Source organism: Bos javanicus, chromosome 20 (assembly GCF_032452875.1).
Source record: "Bos javanicus breed banteng chromosome 20, ARS-OSU_banteng_1.0, whole genome shotgun sequence".
NCBI lineage: Eukaryota > Metazoa > Chordata > Mammalia > Artiodactyla > Bovidae > Bos > Bos javanicus.
Window position 1 is genome coordinate 65,197,053 of NC_083887.1, and position 18,256 is coordinate 65,215,308.

General features: G+C 42.0%; 1 protein-coding gene across 1 annotated transcript in view; it reads right to left on the bottom strand.

Moving 5' to 3' along the window:
• The window catches only part of ADCY2 (adenylate cyclase 2), a 456,832-nt gene that overhangs the window by 111,317 nt on the left and 327,259 nt on the right, over window positions 1–18,256 (bottom strand). The window contains exons 11-13 of the mRNA XM_061393890.1: window positions 15,845–15,888; window positions 11,095–11,175; window positions 716–785 (exon numbers count right to left, since the gene is read on the bottom strand). Coding sequence (XP_061249874.1) covers window positions 716–785; window positions 11,095–11,175; window positions 15,845–15,888 — 195 coding nt within the window. The remainder of the gene's footprint in view (window positions 1–715; window positions 786–11,094; window positions 11,176–15,844; window positions 15,889–18,256) is intronic.

An 18,256-nucleotide genomic window follows, 5' to 3' on the forward strand; every position in this document is an offset into this window, starting at 1 on the left:
TGCAACAATAATTCATTTTAGCAAATCCCGGTTTAAGCTCGACATGTACAAATGATGTCTGTTTATATATTTGTGCCTGAAACAGCTCTACTTTAGGAGTCATAATGTGAAAGGATTTAAATGCAGCAAGACTTAAAAGTTTGAGGTGTCTAATTCTCCCAACCAGGGGTTCATTCTTCTCATACTCTTGTAAAAGTTAAAATAATTTGTATAAGGACACTGTAAAATTGTCGCAAGGGGTTTTGTTTTCTTTTAAAACATTTATGTCTAAGAAAATTTCCCACTGAGAAAGCAAGATACTGTTGTTTTTTTGGTCACGCCGCATGGCATGTGGGATCTTAGTTTCCCCACCAGGGATCAAACCCACACCCCGACACTGGAAGCATGGAGTCTTAATTACTGGACTGCCAGGGAAGTCCCAAGATAGCAAGGTATTAACTCCTTCCCTTCCCTTCACCCCACATCTCCCGGATATCATTTACTAATAGGAATGTTGAGAGAGGCGACGAGCCAAAGACAGAAACTTGGTAACCAGAAGTGTGGTTAAACAGTATTCGCACAGAAGAACCACAGGAAAAGCTAGAAAGAAATCTGATATGGTTAAAGGCAGTTTAAATGTCACATTAAAAAAACATGAATATAATTTCATGATGGAGTTTTTAAAAGCTAATATTTTGGAAAAATGATTGATTTTGAAGAAAAAAAAATTGCTTACTTCTTTTTCTATTATTTTATTGTAGAAAAGCAATGAGATTCTCTGAATGTCTTCGGACTTGAGCCATTGCCTGTAAATAAAAAGGACAGACACATCATTAAAACCAAACCTCCAACCAAACACCTGGAACTTAAAAAAAAAAAAGACTTGCATTCTTCTTTGTTCCTATTGCCAAATAACTGGAATATGGAATCTAGGTTTGTTAACAAGATCTGCAAATGTAATATTCTTCTTCACACATTGCCTTCCTTTGAAAATTCTATATTGCAAATCAGCTGTCATACCAATCAAGTTATCCAACTTAAATAATTAGGGAGATAAGTCATTAAAAGGACTCAAGTACATCAATGAGTTTATTTGCTGATGTTTTAGTGAAATCACATGGCGAGTTTTGTCTCCTAAAAGGGTTTGGTTTATACAGAAGTATTATTTTTCCTCAGTTTATAGAAAGCAATTGATCACAGAGCATCAGAAACATTTAGAGTAGCTTCCAGGTCTGGGAAAGAAGACTTTACTCCTTTCATGCTTACTAAAAATACTTTCATTGTCATATTTTTCATTTGTGGAAGGTAAAAAAAAATTGTGCTTTAACAGTTTTCAAAAACGGGTAAAAATACTAACAGAAGAAGCAATCAGGTCAGATCACTAACAGAGTACATTGATGCCAACATAAACACACACATACATAATACATATATATCTTTCAGATGTTCAAAAATAAAAGTTATATATAAGTAAGCATTCTTACACATTGACTTACTATGAGAAATCTGTTTTGAGAAAGCAGTTGAGGTAGAGAAAGATCTTAAAGACAAAACCCTTCACCAGAACATCGAGTATAATCCCTGGTTAAACAGCCACCCTGTGTGTATGATCCAGCGAGCTGAGCATATAATGCCTGGTGTAGTCACACATTTTGCAACAAAATAAACAAATACTTTATGAAATAGAGTTAAGTGAAACAGAGAGATACACATTGTTATAGTCGTGAGTACAGAAATGTAAGAAAAATTGATATCAATGCATCAAGAAAATTCCTAGAAATAAATACTAACAAAATAAATTACCATCTAGGTTGTCAAAATACTTTGGAAGTTTGACTTCTACCTGTACTTTCTGATTTTCCTTTAGAATAAAAACTTTTATAGTTATAATTCCTGAATTACATGCATCTATGCATGTAGTAGCCGAGAAGGCAGTGGCGCCCACTCCAGTGCTCCTGCCTGGAAAACCCCATGGACGGAGGAGCCTGGTGGGCTGCAGTCCATGGGGTCGCTAAGAGTCGGACACGACTGAGCGACTTCACTTTCACTTTTCACTTTCATGCATTGGAGAAGGAAATGGCAACCCACTCCAGTGTTCTTGCCTGGAGAATCCCAGGGACAGAGGAGCCTGGTGGGCTGCTGTCTATGGGGTCGCACAGAGTCGGACACGACTGAAGTGACTTAGCAGCAGCAGCAGCAGCAGCATGCATGTAGTATATACATATAAATACCTGCATATTTATGTATATGTCTACAAGTACATATAATGATATAGCTATATCTATGTCTATATCTATAGCTATGCAACTGTATAAAGGGAGATAGAGAGTATATATATATGCTTTTGGAGATAAAATTATATTTTTTGTATATAAAATGTTATACCTGTGCAAACAATGACCAATTCTCAAGAATTCCTATATACAGTAGTTATGTTTCTATGGATTTTGATTATCTGCAACATATTTGGAAGATACAGATAAATGGGGAAGGTCTTCTAGGATCCAGGAAGAAAGACCAAGTGACTGTCATGCATTACTCTGTAATGACAGGGACAGCCACGTCCCGATTTCAGAGTTAGGTTTCAATGTACACTGAGGTTTCACACGACACTTAACAAGCAAGCTAGCCCAGAAGCTCAGCCCATTTGAGCAGAAGCATCTCCAGGGCTCCCTGGAAGTCCACGTGCCCAGGCCCTCTGGACCGATCTGAAGATGCTCATGGCTCACGCACCACCATGCACTTGAATTTCCCAGGAGCCTGAACCACAGCAGTGCAGTTTCAGCCAAGGCCCAGGAGTCAGTCATATGCTCCAGAATGACTGCCATTAAAAGTGAGAACTCTAAAAATACTTTTGGATTCAAGGTTATAAGCTTTAGATATCAGGCAAATAAATTTTTTTTTTTTTTAGTATTTCTTATGATTGCACCAGTTGCAGAGATCTGTTATTGCTCTCTCTTTTATGGGACTAGTTGGAGGAATCAAAAGTTGGTTAATATTAGGAGGAGTAGAAAGTAAAATTTAAGATAGATTTTAACTGTCCTCATTTTTAGAACTCTGTATTCATTATGGATATCAAATTATGAATAATGTATGCCAAGAACTTATTAAAAACAGTTTTTTTCTTTACTGAGAATGAAAAATCCATTTAAAAAATGCTCCTGGATAATATAAGCTTGGAAATAAAATATGAACGAAATTTATAAGGTGGAGACAAAACCAGCTCCTCATTAGTTACTGGGGCTCCGATATTTCTACATTTTAGTTAACTGTTTGTCTTGCAGGTGGACAAGAAGTACTCAAGATAAGATCTGGCTTTTCTTGTGTTCCAGCACCTACCATAAGTTCATAAGACTTGATCCCTGGATGGATGCTTGGGGAAATGACTGAATTCCAAATGCTGATTCTAGGAATTTGCCTATTGTCACTGTACAACTAATTAGCCCTAGGCCATTTTGCCACAACTGATAAAATGGCTGATTCACAGCTTTGGATTCATTCCTCTAGAAGATGATAATATATCAATCTTAATAGACCCTTCAGTGAGCAGTCATGTCTCCCATCCATCAAAACCGGAAGTTTACCAAGCTAAGGCAAATACATAAAAGGCGGGCTAGTAACTCACAACAGTCTCCAGGAGCATTAAGTGTTGGTTCTTTGACTTCTTTAGATACAATAGCTTGTTTTCTCTGCTGTCTCTGCCAAACTTATCATGCAACTGAAGTCAGAGGCAAAGAAGACTCAAGGTCCTCTCCTCCCCACCCTGAAAATGAACGGTTGTGTGATTGCTGATGAGTGTAAATTTCTGAAAGTGGTGAACACTTTTTTACTGTTTGATAGTGAATGTAATTTAGACAGAACTGTGGTATTTGGCACAGAATTTGGTTTAGATGATTTGGGGAAATATAATCACTGGCCATGTGATGGGACATTTCAGTAGAGTCTGGCTATGTCTCACCAGTGATACACGTTACACATATTGATGAGAAATAGCAGCATCCCTCCGCTGTTCCTTCTACTCCCAGGGGACTCTGAAGACACTTAGCGCAGATTCTTTTTACATCGTAAAGAATGTACATTTCACATTAGATCTTGAATCCTTAGTGATCTATCTTGAGAAAGAAAGCATCATCCCTTTCTCTAAGATACATCCAAATACTATAACCATGCATTGGGTTGGCCAAAAAGTTCATTTGGGTTTTTTTTGTAACATCTCACAGAAAAATCGAACAAACTTTTTGGCCAACCCAATATCTGCACACATTTTTAAGAGCATCTAAGCATTTTTTGCATTTTTATTTTTCACAGTCCAATCTTTAAAAATTTTGTTACAAATGTTCCACAAGGTCCATTTCAGTGTTCCTCTTTTATTTCCTTTTATTTATTGTTTACGGCAAAATTGTCTTATGCCAATTAGTCCTGAGGCTGAATCCCTTGCAGCAAAGAAGTTTAGGGTGAGAATATGGGACCCACGACTGTCACCTGTCCCTTTCTTTTCTCCAGCAGGTCGGGTTGGGCCAAAGGCTTTTTCCATGAAGCCATAACTGATGGGCATATTCTTTCTTTTTTGTTCTCGCCATTAAGGAGGGTAAATCCTTCCCACAAGCCTCATGCCTCTGTGGGTTCTCTGAGGTGGCCTCTGTTCTGGTTATCGATTTTCTAGGAAATTCAGAAATTTATAAATGTAATAGGTCAGGAAGCAACAGTTAGAACTGGACATGGAACAACAGACTGGTTCCAAATAGGAAAAGGAGTACGTCAAGGCTGTATATTGTCACCCTGCTTATTTAACTTATATGCAGAGTATATCATGAGAAACGCTGGGCTGGAGGAAGCACAAGCTGAAATCAAGATTGACAGGAGAAATATCAATAACCTCAGATATGCAGATGACACCATCCTTATGGCAGAAAGTGAAGAGGAATTCAAAAGCCTCTTGATGAAAGCGAAAGAGGAGAGTGAAAAAGTTGGCTTAAAGCTCAACATTCAGAAAACTAAGATCATGGCATCTGGTCCCATCACTTCATGGGAAATAGATGGGGAAACAGTGGAAACAGTGTCAGACTTTATTTTTCTGGGCTCCAAAATCACTGCAGATGGCGATTGCAGCCATGAAATTAAAAGACGCTTACTCCTTGGAAGGAAAGTTATGACCAACCTAGACAGCATATTGAAAAGCAGAGACATTACTTTGTCAGCAAAGGTCCGTCTAGTCAAGGCTATGGTTTTTCCTGTGGTCATGTATGGATGTGAGAGTTGGACTATAAAGAAAACTGAGCACAGAAGAATTGATGCTTTTGAACTATGGTGCTGGAGAAGACTCTTGAGAGTCCCTTGGACTGCAAGGAGATCCAACCAGTACATCCTAAAGGAGATCAGTCCTGGGTGTTCACTGGAAGGACTGATGTTGAAGCTGAAACTCCAGTATTTGGCCACCTGATGCGAAGAGCTGACTCATGTGAAAAGACCCGAATGCTGGGAAAGATTGAAGGCAGGAGGAGAAGGGAATGACAGAGGATGAGATGGTTGGATGGCATCACTGACTCAATGGACATGGGTTTGGGTGGACTCTGGGAGTTGGTTTTGGACAGGGAGGCCTGGCGTGCTGCGGTTCATGGGGTCACAAAGAGTAGGACATGATTGAGTGACTGAACTGAACTGAACTGAATCTGGATACTTGGAGTAGGAAAGAGTTGTGTGTGCTGATAAGGTCAAATATTTTGGGGAACTGGAACTACAGGGAGAGAAGAGAATGGAGAACATGTTGTTTTCAGTCTTCTGACACTCTTCCTGACCCAGCTGGTCTCTGGCATGAAGAAAGTCAATCCCCTCCTGGGCTACGCAATAAATGAATCTCAATTAATTTATGCTAACTTGTTTTTGTGATAGGCTGAGGTTAACAAAGGAAATTCTAAAGAAGATTTTGACTTGAGCTGAGGGGCAAAGTACACCTACATCCACATGTGGAATTATTTTTGAACAGGCTTCCCAGGTGGCCCAGTGGTAAAGAATCTGCCTTTCATTGCAGAACATGCATGAAACAGAGCCCAGGGTTTGATCCCTGGGTTAGGAATATCCTCTTGAGGAGGAAATGGCAGCCCGGTCCACTGTTCTTGCCTGGAGAATCCCATGGACAGAGGAGCCTGGTGGGCCATAGTCCACGTGGTCACAAAGAGTCGGACACGACTGAGCAGACACGCACAGGAGCACACTGGATGCTGATCTAAAGAGGAGACCACTTTCCTCCTGTGATGGACTGAATGTCTGTATCCCCTGCTTCATATGTTGAAGGCCTAACCCATGGTGTGTGTATCTGGAGATGGGCTTCTAAGGAAGTGATTAGAGCTGATTGAAGTCCTAAGGGTGGGGCCCTGGCCCGAGGGAATGAGTATCCTTATAACACCAGAGAGCTCACTCTCTTTCCCTGCACTGCCCTGAGGAAAGGCCACAGGGACACACTGTAAGGGGGCTGCCCTGTGCAAGTCAAAGAGAGTTCTCACCAGAAACCATGCTGGCATCCTGCGCTCAGACTTCCAGCCTTCAGAATGGGGAAAAAATAAATTTGTATTGTTTAACTCTCAGCCCATGGTATTTTTGTCCAGCAGCGCCAGCTGAGGAACACACTTATCTACATTTACACGTTGATTCTGAAGGCCTCTGTGGCCTCAGCTATGCATTAACGCCCTGGGTGACCCGTGGCGTTTGGGAAGGTGGGTCCATGAACCAACAGCTGAAATAAGTGATTCTGGACAGGTGTTCTTTCACTGTGGATGCCCGATCCTTCCTCAGCCCTGGGGTCTGCCAGCATCCACCTGGGCACGGACTCCACTCCATTCAGACACAATTCAACTTGACTCCCGCGTCCTTCATGAACTCACCAGCTTCTTTCCTGTACCACAGAGGCCCCTGTTTTTCCCCTTTAAACTTTTCACATGACCTCTTTCTTACTTTTTTTTTTTTTAAACCAATTTGGAGGAACCTGACATGGTAATTCCATTCTGAATATTAACTATACAGCACACCCTTCCATTGCCATGAATCTTACAGGAGTGCGCACGGCTCCAAGAGACAAGTGCTGGTGTGGGGGTGCTGGCCTGGTGCTCCCCCACACGGGGCCTCCTCTCTCCACTCTGCACCTCCCAGAGAAGTTTTGGGTGTGACCCTATGCTGCAGACCTGCTGGACATGCTTCCTTCCCTCTGACCTTGCTGCCAACGAAAAATTGTCACTTGCCACCTGTTGCTACAAGGATTAGGTCACTGGCCACTGCAGTCAACACACCCTCAAAGAGGTTCAGGGCAGAGATCAGGAATGAGGCTCTAAGGCTCTGTGCTCTAAGAAAACTGCCAAAGAGGTCTTCAGAGAGATATTCTCAGGAGGAGATGTTATAAGCTGTTTCTTGCATCTTCGCATATCTAGAGAAACACTAGAATTCTAGTGGGGACATCCGCTCCTCAGGACTAACAGAGCATTTTGCCAAACCGTGTGCTGGATTGCAAGTATTCCTCTTTCACCAAAGTCACGCATACACTGACCTCCCACCTGTCCTCTTCGAAGCAGTTCCTTAGCACTCCTAAGAGTCTGCCTCCTAGGCCAGGCTTGCTAAGTCACTTAGGTGTGTCCGACTTTTTGCGACCCCATGGACTGTAGCTCGCCAGGCTCCTCTGTCCATGGGATTCTTTCAGCAAGAATACTGGAGTGGGCTGCCATTTCCTCCTCCAGGGGACCTTCCCGACCCAGGGATGGAACCTGTGTCTCTTACGTTCCCTACATTGGCGGGGGTATCCTTTACCACTAGCACCACCTAAGGCTTCCCTGGTGGCTCAGAGATTAAAGCATCTACCTGCAATGTGGGAGACCTGGGTTCGATCCCTGGGTCAGGAAGATCCCCTGGAGAAGGAAATGGCAACCCACTCCAGTATTCTTGCCTGGACAATCCCATGGATGGAGAAGCCTGGTAGGCTGCAGTCCATGGGGTCGCTGGGAGTCGGACACTCCCCTATAGTTCTCATTTTGCTCAAATAAAATTTCACACTCTCAAGTTGTACATACTTTTTTTCAGTCAGCACCACCCACCCAGGCTAAGTCAAAAACCTCTTCTCTGAGCTCTGTCCTCACGGGGCCTGACCATATCTGGTTTGGCCCTGCGGCATTCACTTTAGGATCTACCTGTCCTAACAAGTCCTCTGCACACCAGCAGAGTGGAGGTGATCACACAGTCACTGCTTAGAACCCTTCAAGGTGCCCAGCCTCAGCATTTCAGGCTGACTTCTCAGGGCATCCAGCTTCCCATTCAAGCCTCTTTACCCTGAGAGATTCCTGCAGGGCACCCTGTGTCCTGATTGTGTTAAAAACTTCACTCCGACCCAGGTGCATCCTGCAATCACACCTTGAAGCTTCCCTTTTTCTCTTAGTTTCCTCCAAGATTTAGCCCAGGTGTCACCTCCTCCAGAGACTCAGCCTCTGGGGTGTCCTGCTCCTCTCTACCTGTCACGACTGTAGGGCATCAGAGCAGAGATCTCTCTTCTCCTCACTTGGAGCTTTGACGAGTAACACTGCGACTTGGGTCTTGGGATGTCTAATGCCAAGCAAGTGATGACAATGCTCCACCTTTAACAAATGCTCGCTAAATGAGTCAAGGAATGAATACAAGGAAATCTGCATACAAATCACTATTTTATGTCAATAGCAGAGAACAACTGAATGGTATATCAAACCTAGAGTCCCTACCGAACCCTCAAGGGAGAATCAAGTAAGATGGAAGAACATCTTATAGATGAACAAGAGAGGTTAATGAGTAGGGGGCAAACAGAATGGGAGTGATGCTAATTAAAAAATAGGTGCATAATGGCTTCCATTTACAAAAGTTCCCTTTTGATCTTCCAGTATAGCGTGACTTTTTTTGCCCATTTGATTTCTGAAATGTGTTGGGAAAATTACAACATACGCCAACGTTAACCAAGACTTTAGAATAAAACTGCATTAAACCACAAATGTGGTAACTAAACATGTATTTGAATACAAAATGACACAGTAGAGACAGACAATTCACAAACAACCTTGACAAAAATAAAGCAAAGCCAATGATGTACTTTCTAATGATTCCTTTAGTAGGAAGGTTCTAAAAGGTGGGCACAAAAGCAGTTTTAACAAGGTGGGCGTCCTGCATGAAGACATGCTGCGGCTGATTCTATACATTCGCTTTTGATTACTACTATTATCATTGTAATTGGCTAAACTTTGTCAGGGAACAAGATTTCTTCCTTCTTCTGCTGTGTTTTATTCCAGCAGGCTGCAGAGTAGGTAGTAACTGCTATTTCCTCCGGTTGAATGAATCTACATTGTGTGAGATCAGACTTCCCTGGGTTTTAGCTTCCAGTACATTCCAGGAAGTCATTGTTCCTCAGTTGTGGGGTGCTGGGGTTCAATCAGGGTGGAGCTGAGGCTGTTTTGTCACTTTGATCCTGGTACCAGCCAAAGCAGAGCACCTGTCCAGGCACTGCTGGCATACCCTGCATGCTCAATGGCAGGTGGAAGGCTTTATCCATTTGGAGTATATGAAAGGGACTAGGCAGGTGTGCATTCAGTAGGCTGGCATATCCGAATTTTAACTCTGCCCTACATACAAACCTTCAAGCTGTGAACTTTTAAAGATGCAAACGTGCCTTTGCTTGTCCAACCATGTCAGGCGTGAGTGACGTCGCAGCTGGCCCTGCATCTCCTATTGCTGACCACCCTTCAGCTCTACCATCTCCTGCCTCCTCTCCATCCTCCAGTCAGTACATCTTCTTGCCTGGTCACTTGATGCCAGCCCCTGTGTGCCAGCTGTTATACTGTACTACTGTACTTTCCAAGGTACTGTACTGTAAGAGTCAATGTTTTCTTTATTTTTTTGTGTTTGTTTTTAATGTATTATTTGTGTGAAAAGTATTAGAAACCTATCACAGTACAGTACTATATAGCCGACTGTGTTAGTTGAACACCTAGGCTAACTCAGACGGACTTAAACAAAAGTGGACTTACGAAGGTGCTGTCAGAACAGAACTCGCTCGAATGTAGGAGACTTACTGTACTTTATTGTGTATGTACACAAGGCCACACATACACACGTCACTTGCACACATACACACACTCATGGGATTCTTTCACAAGTCCTGTAAATAATCTCCACGAACACCCAAAAGTCACAGTCTGGAAGAGGCATGCCTTTTCCAAAGTTGTCTACCTTAATTTTGGGGGCAGAATTCTAGGTGAAAAATCATTTACACTTCCCAGGAGTCAACTTTCATGATAAAAATTCAATTGGTTTTTGTAAGGATGAAAACATCTGCATAAAAGCTCTTCATTTGGATCTACTCAGGTTTTCATCGCAATTTAATTCAACAAACCTTTATGGAGCATCTACTGAGTAGCAGGCTGCTTACTGAGCTGCAAAACTGCCCTCCATGACTTTAGCCATGGAGAGTTCAAAGGCCAGTGAATGTAAGCCCTCTGTCCAGGCCATGGAAGTCACCACCTTCTTTAAATCCTTTCTCCAGCATTCTTGGACCATTTACAACTACAACAGCAATTCTTGGCTTTCTAGACTGAACGATATTTTGCCCTCTAAAGACTCGGTCTTCCTCCCGCTCCCTCTATGAATTCAGACTCTAACACACAAGGCACGCTTTCACAATTCAGAACACAGGTGCCTCCACACGCTCTGCTTTTGGGGGTGGGGGAGGTAAAGGCATTTTGAATGGATACTGTCACACAATAACAACTTAATGATTCTACCATGTGGCGTCTCTCTTGATCTTTAAAAAATATCCTAACTGAACACATTAAGCTATAATTTTTCTCTCTCTAATAACCTATCATGTTGTTCGTCAGCAATTTACTTGGGGAGGATTTATTAGGCAGGAATCAAACACTTATTGAGATGAAATACAATGAACAAAAGCTATTATTAGGAATGATTGAGGTGAAAAGAATGAACTGTCTTAGAAACCTTGGCTTTGTCATGATAAGTATGACAGAGTTTGGGGTGAAATTCTTTTGGAAAATATATCATTATTTTCAAATAATAGGGTTGAAATAAGAGATGAATGATAATTGAAGATGAAAAAGTACTCACTTTTGTGCATTGATTCCATCAATTGCTTGAATCATCCTTTCATTTAATTCCTCTTCAAATCTTTTCTTTTGTGACTTGGTTCTGTATGACGGAAGAAATATTTTGGGTAAGAGTATTACTAAACAGTAAATTTGTGGTCCTATGATAGCAAAATCTCTGTCTGATTCTGTTAACTGAATTTTTTTTTAAGAGGAAATTATAGTCTATATGCAGCCTTTTGTCTATTAAGATATAGTCACTTTGTGGATTGAATGAATTGGTTAGAGTTTTTAGTGCCATAAAATGTTTCTTTACCGCTGAGTGAAATTAAAAAGCAACACTGAAAGATATGTACTTGGTGTTTGAGAAAAAAGAGGTTTCTGACCTAAGAGATGCACTAGCCCTTGAATTGTTGCCTCTATAAACTTTATTTTTTGATAGAACATACTGGCTTTGGAAATTCCCTTGCAAAAATTTGGACTGGCTGACAAAATAATCATTCTTGTTTCATGTTTTCCTTGGTCAGTTTGCAAGAATTTGCAGAACTGCAGTCTTCTTTGAGACGTGTCAAAGCTTATTTGTCTATAATTAAATGCTCCTCACTTTTTGAGAGTGCTGTTTACAGAAAACCCCTCTTACACTTGCAGACTACTCACTTGATCTCAAAATGAATAATCTTGGGCCATAATATAAAATGCTTTGCATTTTATTGTGCCAAGACAAGAATGCGTTCTCCAAGGTTAATCTGACAATTAGCATAAGAATGATGTAAAAGAAAAAATGAAAATAATATCTGTTTTTAAAAGTTAAACATCTACTGCAGAGTATAACCCATCTGGCCCTTCAAAAACTGGCTTGAGCCAGCCTGCATCTGAATCCAGGTGTCCACAAATCATCTAGTCCCATGGGAGTGAGCACAAGGCTTCTCTGTGCTGTGTTTGGTTAAGTTACTCACTGAACAGACCTTCTACTTTGGCATAAAATAATACTCTTCCAAATTTAGAACTGCCTCTCTATATAGATGAAAATAGTATTAAATGTGCAATGTCATATTTATCTGTAGTCAAATCTGGTGGAATTATCATTAATGAGACAGATGGGTAATACAATTATTACATCACTGTTTGTGAATTCCCACCTTCAAGTCCTGCCTTCTTTAAACAAGTCAAGGTTAGGTTTGGTTCAAAAACAGAACAATATTAAGTGATCCACCTGTCAACACCAAGCCAATGGAATTCAGAGGTTTTAGCAAGCCAAATTCCAAGCTAAACTGGGAGGCAAATTAATTTTGATCCTTCTTTTAGAGAAAGGCTGTGCATCTTAGCAGTCACCTAGGATGGCTTATTCTCATTTGTGACTGAGGAGCTCCCTCTATTTTCTTTTTTATCAGCCCTGTGCCTAGACTTGAGATTCTTGACTTCAACTTGGTCAAAAAGTTGAAAGCTCTCTCTTTCAAAAAGCATCACCAAGTCTAAGAAGGAACAGTGTAGATGCCTTGAAGCTCACAGGAAAATTGAACCCTTCACTCATGTGTCTGGGGGCTAACGGTGACACTGTCTTTGTGAATCTGTTTTAGGATTAGCCTAGATGATGCCAGGCTTCCCTGGTAGCTCAGCTGGTAAAGAATCCACTTGCAATGCAAGAGAACCTGGTTCGATTCCTGGGTCAGGAAGATCTGCTGGAGAAGGGAGAGACTACCCACTCCAGTATTCTTGGGCTTCCCTGGTGGCTCAGCTGGTGAAGAATCTGCCTGCAATGTGGGAGAACTCAGTTCAATCCCTGGGTTGGGAAGATCTGCTGGAGAAGGGACAGACAGGCTACCCACTCCGGTATTCTTGGGCTTCCCTCGTGGCTCAGCTGCTAATGCTAAAGAATCCGCCTGCAATGCAGGAGACCTGGGTTCAATCCCTGGGTTGGGAAGATCCCCTGGAGAAGGGAAAGGCTACCCACTCCAGTATTCTGACCTGGAGAATTCCATGGACTGTGATGCCAGGTGGTAAAGAACCTGCTTGCCAATCTAGAAGATGTAAGAGACCTGGGTTCAATCCCCGGGTCGGGAAGATTCCCCTGGAGGAGGGTATGGCAACCCACTCCAGTATTCTTGCCTGGAGAATTCCATGCACAGAGGAGCCTGGTGGACGCAGTCTAGAGGGCCAAAAGGAGTTGGGCACGACTGGAGTGACTCAGCACACTGCAGATGATGCCCGTGTGGTGCTCAACCCAGTACATATGACGCGTGGAGTAGCCGACAAGTGCCCGTTATAATGCATCCTCTGTATTCACTGACTTCCTGCACAGCAGTTCTTAACATATAGAGTTTCCTGGTCTCCGTAGCTTTGTGACCTCTGCTACAGAAATGAGAGGCTATGCTTGGGGCTGATCATCTCCCTCTGAGGAATTCTTAATTCACCAGCCAGGGCCTTGCTCTTCAGGCTGTCAGCGTTTCAGCATTTCTGACCTTCCTGGTCTGGGCTCCCCTGTTGGCTTCCCGGGTGCTCACAGACCCCAGCTCTACCCTCAAGCCCCCTTTCCATTTTCTCTCTCTTAAGCTCCGCCCCGCCCCCAACCTGCCCCACCCACAGGCTGGGCCACTCTACCTAAGGAGGTGTGCTTCCTATTGTATCTCAGATGATGTTCTACTGCCCTGGGAGGGCCCCTCACCACCAGACTGGGGGTTCAGAGAGGTTTTATGACCTCAGCTATGTTACAAAGCCAGGATGTGCTAGGGAAGTCTGGGCTGACTTGAAAGACAGGCTCTCTCTGTGAGGCTTGGGGCCACCAAAGACCACCCACCACGGAGAAAAGAGGAGGAGATATGGAGGAGGCTCACAGGAGGGCAGGCAGGACAGGAGAGCAGCTGGGAACACAGGCGTCAGTGTCCTAGAGCCTGGGCATAAACCACGGGCGTGCCTCCCCAAGCCACGTGGCTCTGGTCCTCTCCTGACCTGGCACCTCTGTTTCTTCCTTCCAAAATTGATAATGGCTGTAGTATCCACCCTAGAGTAATGCTGTAGGCATGAAATTAGATTTCCCATAGCCCTGGTGCAGATAAAAATGACAGCCTTACGATCACTGTCTTTCAGACAGCACTCATCCCAAAAGACACTGCCCACGGCGCACTCGCCGCAGGAGCCCTTCTCACTGTAATTTCAGTAAAGCGACTCTGGAAGGAGACTGCGGGGAGGAGCAGACAGATGAGAGGCCAGACCACATACAGGAAGTCCCTTATATATGAACCTTCAGACACGCACACGTCATGTGCCAGCCCCGGTATGCAAGTTGCTGTACTGTGCTACTGCACTTTTCAAGGTACTGAATTATAAGATACAAAATGCTTTCTTTAGCCTTTGTGTTTGCTTTTTGTGTACACATTATTTGTGTGAGAAGTATTATAAACTTGCCACAGTACAGTAGTATATAGCCAATTGTGTTAGTTGGGCACCTAGGCTAACTCTGTTGGACTTTTGAACAAAACTGGACTTAGGAACGTGCTCTCAGAACAGAACTCATTCGTATGCAGGGGACTTACTGTACAAAGTGGAAGGATGTTTGTGAAATTCCATAGACAGCTGTTTGCAGATGTGCTAATTTCTTACTGGCTTGAAGAGCCAGGCCTTCTAAAGATACGTTACGGGGTCCAAAACGCTTCTTAAAATAGCTTAAGCTTTCTTTAATTGGGCATTTGCCACCAAAAAAATAATACTTCAAAAGCCCAAGAACTCCATTTTCCATATAACAAAGGGCTCTAAGTGTGATAGGTCAATATTAAAATTTCAGGTTTTACACAAAATACAAATCAGAGGTCATGACAACAAAGATAAAGTCACGCAGAGGGATTCGGGGGGGAGCGCACTAAGATCTGGCAGCCAATGACCTAATTATTTACGTTCATTTTCCACTTTGATACAATGCATTTTCTATAGGAATAAACCCATCTCTTCAGTGGGGAAAGAAAATTTTAAGTTTGGGGCGGTTCATTAGTTATCCTAGTGTTAGTCCCTCAGTCATGTCCGACTCTGTGTGCCGCACGGACTGCAGCCCACCAGGGTCTTTTTTCCAGGGGACTCTCCAGGCAAGAACACTGAAGTGGGTTGCCATTTCCTTCTCCAGGGGATCTTCCCAACCCAGGGATTGAACCTGGGTCTCCAGCATTGCAGGTAGATACTTTACCATCTGGGCCACCAAGGAAGCTCCCAAATTATCCTAACATCTTCAATAAAAAGTACTTAACTCCCAAACTAAAGGAAGGTTCTGAGCCCCAAAGCTAGAGGAATACAGACAAGGGAAAGGAGTGATGTCTGAGAGCTTGTGGAGGATGACAATGGCATCCTTGGACACTTGGGGAGGCATTTTTTCTTTGTTTGAGCAGGGTGGGTTGCACTTCTTTTCACTATTGAAAGGCTGGACTTATCTTGCTTTTATCTCTAGGATTCAACCTCAAAAATATAACTTTAAGATACTCATTTTAAGAAAGTTCAGTTCTTTACTTCAGATTAATATGAAGAATGTTTTTTAAGAAAACAATTTAAAGTTCTAAAGAGTTTACTAGGCAGTGTTTTCCCTCTTTTAATTCTAAAAAGAAAGGATATCAATAATCCTATTTTTAGAAGCTGAATACAACTTGAGAGGGCTTTTCACAAGCAGCTACTCTTTTTTTTTTCTTCAGAAGAAATAGCCTTCAGAATTATTATAGTTGATGAAAATTACTTTCAGGAATAAATAAAGAACAGTTAAGCCTTTAGAAAATTAGAAAATGGAATGTATACCATACCTTAAGGTGCGATTTTGAAAATTATGCTGACCCATTGGTACATCCTATTAAAGAAAAAAAAGATTATTAGTTGCTAAAAACATACATTAAGAAGTTTGAAAAGATAATGATGTGTATTTCCTCTTTTACCATGGTAAATATCATTTAGGTAATAAGCAGCTAAGTGGAGAAAAAGAGCTTAATTATAAGCATGAAATAAGGTTAAAACTTCAGTTTATATTTAGAATGTTGGTGTAATCTATGAACTCTGGATATTGGAAGTGTCAGGATTGTTGTCTAGATTTTCAAAATTCCTATCCTGATATTTGCAGATATTATTTACAACAATGCCTGCAGAGGACTATTATTAAAGTTACTGTAGACAACCTAAATCATGTAGAACTGTAGTTTTAACATGAGACAAAAATTTAGAAAATGCTTTAAAACACAAACATAATCACAAAATCTATAGACAATCTTAATCAGTGAATCGAACTGTTAAGAAATGAGACCATTGATTAAGTATGTGAAACTGAGAATCACTGATGAAAAAGAAGAAATGTACATAAGTGCTGGTATAACATTTCCTGAAAAAGGCTAGTGAGAGGGAGACACTGAATCCATTGCTAAGTGTTCAATAATAGACTTTAAAAACCACAAGATTCACTTGTATATTGTAGTGGAAATTAAAATAAAAGTCAGAACAAAGAAGCTCCAGAGAAACTTTTCTTTGTTGCTTTAAGCTCCAAGGTTAGATAAGGAAATGTATTTAGCCTAGGGAAAGGTAGGCTTAAAAATGATAACTGAACTCCACATTTTATTATATAGAGTATTAATAAAATAATGCATTATTCACCAGCTCCATCAATGTTAAATCAAGAGTCAATGAAGTTCTGCATAGGGGATTAGATAAAAGAAATAACTTTTGGCAATGACAGCTGTTCAATCCTGGAAGGTATGAGTAAGAATGACAATGGGACCTTTCTGAAAGTAAGGGGCATAGTCCTATGGGCCCCAAGTGCTAACCAGAACCTCAGAGGTCTTCTGTCCCTGCCAAGGAACTCAGGCCTGAGACTCTGTCTGTGACTGGCAAGGCCAGCTGGTCAAGAAAACAGAGTCTGTTCCAGACATCCTGTTTTTTATACACTATTTTCTGAAGCTCAAAGCCTTAGGCAGTTATAACTCTCTCGAAGGAGGCATCTTCACTAACACATAACAACAGATTATGTTGAGGTTGGAGCCAGGGTGAAATCTTCCCTTGGGTGCCTTGCTAAGATAGTAAGGGAGAGGGTTGCTCTTAAGTCCTGAGACAAAGGACTGATAAGAAATTAGCAACCACAACAACATCAATAATACCACCCATAAAGCAAGGCCTTATTTTTGCAGGTACACAGATGAAGTAGCACAGAAAATAATGCTTTAGTATTCAGATATAATTCTTATTTCCTGAAAAATAACAAACCAACCAGCCAACCAACCAACCAGCCAAGCAGCCAGTCAACCAACCAACCAGTCAACCAACCAGTCAGCCAACCAACCGTCAACCAACCAACCAGTCAACCAACCAACAACCAGTCAACCAGCCAGTCAACCAACCAGCCAACTAGCCAGTCAACCAACCAACCAGCCAGTCAACCAACCAATCAGGCAACCAGCCAGTCAACCAACCAACCAGCCAATCAACCAATCAATTTGTTTATAACAAATCTCAATCAGAGATAAAGTTATTAGCCATTAGCACTAATAATAAATTTAGTGTTGAGGTAAAATTATCTGATTCTTTTCATAAGAGGGATAGAAGCATTGACTTTCCCTGGCAATTAGATTCTAAGTCTTAGCATGCTTTTCCTCTAACAGGTCTAGTTGCTGGGAGGCCCCCAGTGGCTCTGGTCCTCGCTCCTTGCATCTCTTCTCTTCTTGTGACCACATCCAGATCCACAGCTTCAAATAGCACCTAAAATCTGATGCCTATCACATCCACACCTCCTACCAAGACCTCTACCCAGAGTTCCAGGAGCACACCCCCAACTGCCAACTTCTGAGCTGCACTCTGGTGTCTGAAAGGCATATTGATTTGAAGATGTCCACTAGCAAAGTCTTGATTTTTCTACCCCAAATTCTCTGACTTTGCTCTGAGTATTTGTCAGTTCAGTCAATGGGATTATCATTCTCCTAGGTGCACAACCCAAACATGTGGCTTCGTCTTTGAACTTCCTTTCCACACATATTGACTCCATCACCAAGTCTTACTTGTTCCACTTTCAAACTGTACCCTGAATTTGTTTCTCACTGTTCCCACTGCTAAAATCTCAGCAAAGGAGGACACCACTCCTTCTTGTAGCCCTGCTCTCTTGGTTCATCATCCAGAGTGCTAATTACACGCTGCCCTTCCCTGCTTAGGACCCTCTAACAACTTCCCACTACAATCAGAAT